Source organism: Tupaia chinensis, unplaced genomic scaffold, assembly GCF_000334495.1.
Source record: "Tupaia chinensis unplaced genomic scaffold, TupChi_1.0 Scaffold000182_1, whole genome shotgun sequence".
Lineage (NCBI taxonomy): Eukaryota > Metazoa > Chordata > Mammalia > Scandentia > Tupaiidae > Tupaia > Tupaia belangeri.
In genome coordinates this window covers 7927935-7935066 of record NW_006159657.1, presented here as the reverse complement: position 1 = coordinate 7935066, position 7132 = coordinate 7927935, and the positions used below count along the sequence as shown (strand labels likewise).

The 7132-nt window shown below is 46.6% G+C and overlaps 1 protein-coding gene across 1 annotated transcript in view; it reads right to left on the bottom strand.

Annotated features, from left to right (window-relative positions):
* The window catches only part of XYLT1 (xylosyltransferase 1), a gene marked incomplete at its 5' end in the record, with an annotated part of 347438 nt that overhangs the window by 12896 nt on the left and 327410 nt on the right, over positions 1-7132 (bottom strand). The window contains 2 exons of the mRNA XM_006146570.3: positions 613-946; positions 6007-6202. Of these exons, the coding sequence (XP_006146632.1) occupies positions 613-946; positions 6007-6202 (530 nt within the window). The remainder of the gene's footprint in view (positions 1-612; positions 947-6006; positions 6203-7132) is intronic.

The window sequence follows — 7132 nt, the reverse complement described above, 5'->3', positions numbered from 1 at the left end:
GTCCCGGACCCGGTGGCTTAAAACTCACGCCGGGCACGTGTGCGTGCGTGCCCAAGATCCCGAGAGGAGAATGGAGGAGAAGGGATTGTGGCGTGACCATCCCCCCTGGGGGGTGATTTCTCGCTTTCTGTCTCTATGTCTCTCTCTGTCTGTCTGGCGAGCGCATGCGCCCTACAGTGAAAATCTCTCCAAAAAAAAAAAAAAAAAAGCTTTATTTATGAAAATGAATCATGGGCTAAATGTGGCCTGAGGTCCATAGTTTGGTGACCTCAATTTATGGAAATTCTTTATATATTCTGAATAGGAGTGCTTCTTAAAAAATGTGTAGCAAGTACCTTCCATTGGTATGTGGTTAGTCTCTCCACCCAGTGTATCATATCTTTGCTGAACAGGACTTCCTATTTTCATTATTATTTTTCAAACATGCTGAAACTCGGTATCTGCCTGACTTTATTTCCCATGTTGTATTAAATATGCTCAAGGCCTTCTGAAAGCCCAATAGTAATAAGTAGGCATCTAATGCACAACAGATGACAACTCCTCAGTGCGGAACTAAGGCAAAGCAGCCTTGAGGGCCATGGAGATGGGCCCAGAGACACCAGGAATACTCACCCGGTTTGATGGGCTGTCTGTTCGAGAAGGTCAGAGGTGCAACAAGGAATTTGGTCTCTGCAACTGGCACCCAGTGATGAAGAATTTTCACTGTCCAGACTCCAGGCCTTAAGGGCAAGTTCAAAGGGGGCTTGTAGTGGGTGAATTCAGCAGTGGACTCAATCAGGATGTCGTAGGTGGCTGCGATGACGTTGATGGGATCCACCCAAATGACAGTCACAGTCACATTGGGCCCCTTACCCCATTTCTGCATGCCTACTGGCTCATCCATAGGCCCCAGGAGGCCCCCAAAGTTGCGGAAGAGCCGTTCCTTGGCATCCCAGTCAGTGCCGACCTGAAACAGGAGAGTAAGCCTTGAAACCACTGGGTCTGAGCTCAGGTGCTAAAACTCAGAAAAGCCAGGTTCCTATTTGTGAAGCTTCGTATACTATTTTACAGATGGAGAAACTAATGTTCTGATAAAGCCACCTGCTCAAGGGTACACAGCTAGTAGGCAGAAGATCTGGTATTTGGACTTAGTCTGGGGGACCATGAAGACCATGGTCTTTCACTAAGTCTTTGGACCTCCTGTGGCTGGTACATAGCATGTGCTTTGAAAAACAACAAAACAAGGGAACCAGCAGTTAGCGTAATGACTATGTTGTTGGACTCCCACATAGTTGACCACGGTTCGCGTCCCGGACCTGGTGGCTTAAAACTCATGCCGGGTGTGTGTGCGTGTGTGCCTAAGATCCTGAGTGGAGAATGGAGGAAAAGGGATTGCAGCATGACCATCCCCTCTGGGGGGTGATTTCTCGCTTTCTGTCTCTCTCTGTCTGTCTGGCGAGCGCACGCACCCTGTAGCGAAAACCTCTCCAAAAAGAAAAAGAAACAAAACAAAACAAAACCAAAACCAAAACCAGGCGCTGAATGAATGAAGGAATACCTGCTTGTAAATCATTCCAAGAAAACCAATGAGAGGATTTCAAAAAGTCCATGAAAGGCAAAATGGGTGGCATAGCAGTAAAGGCACTGGACTCCCACATGGTCAATTGCGGTTCAAGTCCCAGACCCAGCAGCTTGAAACTCATTCTGGGCGTGTGTGTGTGTGTGTGTGTGTGTGTGTGTGTGTGTGTGTCCAAAATTCCAAGAGGAGAATGGAGAAGAAGGGATTGCACTGTGGGGTGATTTCTTACTTTCTCTCTGTCTCTCTGGCAAATGCATGTGCCCTATAGCAAAAAATCTCTTAAGGAAAAAAGTCCATGGAATTAAAGTATATGGTAATTTTGAAGCAAACATTTTTGAAATCCATGCCTAGGTTTTTCATCATAGGCATCTTCTTTGAACTCTTTGAAGACCCCTGTACACTCTGCACCCAGCAAGCATAGCTCCTGTCCACTCTGGCTGGTGGTTTTCCAAATCACACACCTCCGTTCAGTGTACGCTTTGTGAAAGAGAACGGACTTGGGTTTGGGAGCTGCCTGACAGAAGCTGGGAGAAACCCTCAGCATCATCTACAATCTGCAGGAGTTCTAGTGGCGTCCACGAGCTGGACCTGAGGGAGGGGAGATGTCATGCAGGCCATTCTTCCTGCTGGCCAGCTCTGTGTGTGTGTGTGTGTGTGTGTGTGTGTGTGTGTGTGTGTGTGGCTTCGAACCACCAGGATCTGCTCTTGGCTTCCCTTCTTCCTCTTTTGCCACCTGCAATTTATTCTCCACCCAACAGTTAGGGAGACCTTGTAAAACATGCTCTCACTGTTCAACTCCCATGCTTCCTACTGCAGCGAGTGTCCGAGCTAGCCCCTCACTATGGCTCCTGGCCTTACCTGTCCTCTGCCCCACGTACGACCATCTTCCCGTTCCAGGCTTGTCCTGTTTCAGCCCCTCAAATGATTCAGATTTGTTCTCATCTCAGAGTTCTTGCGCTGTCTGTGCTGCCTGGAATATTCTTTCCTCACACCTTTGCACTGCCAGCCCCTTATCTCTGAGGTCTCTTTGCAGGGTCCTTCTCTGACCCCCTTTCCCCTTCAGTCACTCCCTGCTGCTTTATTTCCTTTGCACTGGTGGTGACGAGCACCATCTGAGAGTTGCCAGCTGCTGCACTGACTCCAAACCACCTCCTGCCGCAACGGGAACTTTATGTGAGGGCCCTCACCTGCTGGGCTCTTGGTTCTTTCATGGTGCCTACTGCTGTGCGAGCACACAGTGGGTGTTCAAGCAAGGTGTGTTGAGTGAGTGAGTGAATGACTTCACAAAAACAGGGATCTAGTTACATAGATGCCGGACAATGCGCTTTGTTGCCATTTCAAATCAAGTTAAATTGGGGGTCTTCTAATTTTTAAACACTTTGAAATCTTCCCCAGGAGGATTAATTTAGTGTTTCTGAGGACATAGCACGTGGGAGTGTTGGCACATCTAAGGCTCCTGTGGGTGTCCTATAACCAGCATCTCTGAGGTCTGTGTAAGTAGGTGGGTGGGGTAGGGGTGTACACACCTGCACCCTGAGATTTCCCAAGTGCAGGACACACAGGACCTGGCTTCCTTTCTTGTTCCTACCACGGTTCCTATGGCCACTCTATGCCTAGCACAGATCCCCCGAGCTGCTGGTGGCCCTGCAGTTCTTCCTTTCTTTTCGGTGCAATTTTACACCTTTTTTATCTTTTTAAAAAAGTTTATCAGGCTAGCCTGTGGCCTAGGGGTTAATATGGCTGGATTTCATATGGCTGACAGCATGGTTCAAGTCCTGGATCCGGCAGCTTGAAAAACAAAGTGTGCACTGGTGCGTGCATGCCCAAAATCCCAAAAGGAGGGAGAAATAGGAGAGCAGGGATTGCAGCATGGCTATCCCCTTGGGGGAGGAGATGCTTTCTCACTTTCCCTCCCTCTCTGTCTCCCTCTGAGAGCACACATGTCTCCAGGCAAAAACCAAACCAAACTAAACCAAATCAAAACAAAAACAGTTTATTCATTGACCTGTTCCTTGAGTTCCTTAATTAAAAATAAATAAGACTTTTAATCAAAGTTCAAAATACAAGATCAAAGCTCTTTGTATCACCTGCTGCTTTTTCTACCAGTGGTCTTGGTGGTTCTCACACCAAGGGTACCAGACCGACAGCAGAAACCTGTATGAACCACTAGCCCAAAAGTGGCCAAAGTCATCTGTCACTGCCAGAGGTGCCCGGTCACCCCACAGCAGGCTGAGAAACAGGGAGAGCCCAGACACCAGGCATCCATCTCTTTAATGGGACATTAATGTCTTTAATTGGCTGCTCAGGCCCCCAGCATGGAATCCAACTGGGGCCGCGTCTAATTGCTCCCTCATGCCAGTAATTTATGGTGTGGGTTCCCATGGCAGCTCAGATCCAGCCAATCCATTTGGAACCTTAATTGAAAATGGTGGCTTAACAGGAAACACTCACCCGGGCTGTTCAATGACGGGGACCCACCCAGCGAGACACAGATGAGCCGGGCAGAGCCACAGGGGTCAGGAGACGCACTAGCAAGAAAAATATAAGCAGGCGGCACCTCCTCCTCTGTCTGCCATACTGTTGGTCCCTCAAGATCCTCCATGTTTGTTTCTTTGTTTCTGCGAGATCTTTACTATAGGGTGTGTGCACTCACCAGAGAGACAGAATGTGAAAAATCACCCCTCGGGGGGATGGCCATGCCACAATCTCTTCTCCTTCATTCTCCTTTCAGGATTTTGGGCATGCATGTACACGCACCCAACATGAGTTTCAAGCTGATGGGTCCAGGACTTGAACCATGGTTGACTACGTGGGATTCTAGTGACATAAACATTACACCATCTGCTAGTTCTGATCCTTCATGTTTTAAAATCAGACTCTGCCTCTCTAACTCAGCAGCCAAACACATTAAGATGAATCCCCCCCTTAGTGACATGTGAGGGCAGAAATCAGGTGTCAGAGTTTAGTGTGGGCCATGTTCGCCCAGCCTGATCACACTTCCCCTTCCTTCCAGCATCATTCCCAAGTCCATTCACTCATTCATTCAAAAACATCTCCAGAATCTACCAATATCAGGTACTCTTCTATGTGCTGGAGCTATAGTGGAGTCAGAGAGATGTCATTTCAGCTCTCTCGTGGACAATCAGTGATCAGATAAACCAACAAGATAATTTCAATGGTGTAATGCTAAGAAATAATAAAATAGGGGGGTGTAGGTGAAGAGTATAGTTATTATGGCATAAGTATGTGGCCAGGGAAGGTTATTTTGAAGGTGCATTATTTGGATTTCGGCCAGACAGATCAGGTTAAAAAAAAAAATCCTGTGTGAGAAGAATGTTGGGAAAAGCATCTAGGCAGGAGATCAGCATGTGACAAGCATGACACAGAATAGGCATGGCATGTTTGAAAAAAACACAAGAAGTGTGAGTGGGGGGGCTCAATATTGAGTGAGGCTGGAGAAGCAGACAGAGATCAGATGACGTAGGGCCTTATGGTCTGGCGGCAGGGCTGATGCTACGAGGGCAGTGTTGGGCACAACCATCTCCCATCAGCAAAGTAACTACAAGCTAATGCTGTGTTGGGAAGGGACAAACTGCATTTGGTGGAACCATGCATCAGTCTATCTGACCATCTACTGATCTGCCTGTCATCTGTCTATCCTTCCACCCATCTCTGTCCATCCATACATCCTTCATCACTTCATGAATCCATTCATCCGTTTATCCATCAGTTTGTCAGTCTATCCATCCCTCCACCTATGTATACACCCATCCATCCATTTACCCATCTGTCAATCTGTCTGTCCATTTGTCTATTTATTCACCTATGCATCCATCTGTCTGTCCATCATCCATCCAACCATATCTCCATGTATCTATCTGTCTATCCATGCATCCATCCATTGTCCCATCTGCCTATCCATTCACCTATCTATCCTTCTACTTATTCACTCAAGTATTCAGTGATGGATCCAGTGCTTACTTTGGGCTAACTCCTGTGCTAGGAACTAGGGATATTAAAACAGAGCTAACCATGAGCTTTGTGACCATGAGATCTGGGTTTAATTCTGAGGCATACCGCTTTCAATCTATGATCCAGAAAATCACTAAATTTCCACAAGCCTCAGTTCTCCCAAGTATAAAGGGACTAATGCCACCATATCATCAGGTACCTGGTTTGTTACTAGCCTATTACTAATACACATTTAGGAGCAGTCACTAGGCAAAGTTCCAGGTTACTTTGGTGTCCTGATGGTGACCAGCCCTCAGCTCTGTGATGCTGGTTCCAGTGCTCAGTGCTGGAGAACCTTCTCCAGGTGCAGGGTGAGTTCATCTCTGGGGCTCTCCAAACCCCTTCTTCTCCTTGTCCAACTATAAGCATCAGATTGTGAAAATGACCCCAGCAAGGGAACTGCAGAGGATGAACTGTGACCGCATATGGCTTCTTACCTCGGAAAACTGAAGCCTCCCAAAGTCGCTGGGTGGGCTTGCGATCTTGAAGACTTTCTTTGGCATCACCCATGTCTCCAGGGTCTCGAGTTTGCTCACGGCCAGATTGGTGGCATGATGTTTGATCAGAAAGCCCTGGAAGCGGTCAGCAAGGAAATAGAGGTGGACAGAGGCTGGGTGGCCCATTGGGTAGTACCTGAAAACAGCAGTCCCTGGGTTAGACTAGGGTGTACAAGATCACAATGGAGATCCCCACCCACCACACCCACCATGCTAATAGCCCCACTCCTAAAATCCTTCCCACTTTATATGATGCTCATCCTATTCCTTCGCATCTGTCTGAAAGCTGCTCCCTACATATCTGGTTTCAGTGACTATGACTAACTTCTTTGCTGATTATTAATGTAAAATATGCTGACTGTAGGAAAGTACAATAAAGAAAGTAAAATGACGACTTTTGATGCTTCTTCCCATAAATATTGTCAATGCACAGAGATTTATTGAGTCCTCTAGTGTAGGTCCTGGGGAGTGATAATGGTGTGCAAATATTGTCATGTTGATGTATTTCCCTTCAGCCTTATTTTCTATGCATATATTTGCATAAATATTACATAGTTGGGATTATAATATACATACAGCTATATTTTGCTTTTCTTCATAGTCTTTATTCCCTGAGCATTATCACATCTTTGAAAAGCCTCTGAAACTGAATTTTGTGCAAGCATGCATGTGTGTATGCAGAGTACTTTATTTTACATAACACTGTATTTTATACAACAAGTTCCCTATCATTGGTCATCAATGGTTTCTCTCTTTTGCTATTCTAAACAATGCTGTATTAAACATCTTTGAGCATAACATATTTTGGAGCATTTCTCTCTCTATTTGGAGAGAGATTTTTGTTATAGGGTGTGTGTGCTCACTAGAGAGACAGACAGAAAGTGAGAAATCACCTCCCAGGGGGTATGGCCATGCTGCAATCCCTCCTTCTCCTTTCTCCTCTCGGGACTTTGGGCATGCATGCATACACGCCCAGAGTGAGTCTAAGCCACAGGGTCCAGGACCCACACCATGGCTGACTACGTGGGAGTCTAGCGACATAACCATCTGCTGGTCTCTTTCTTTT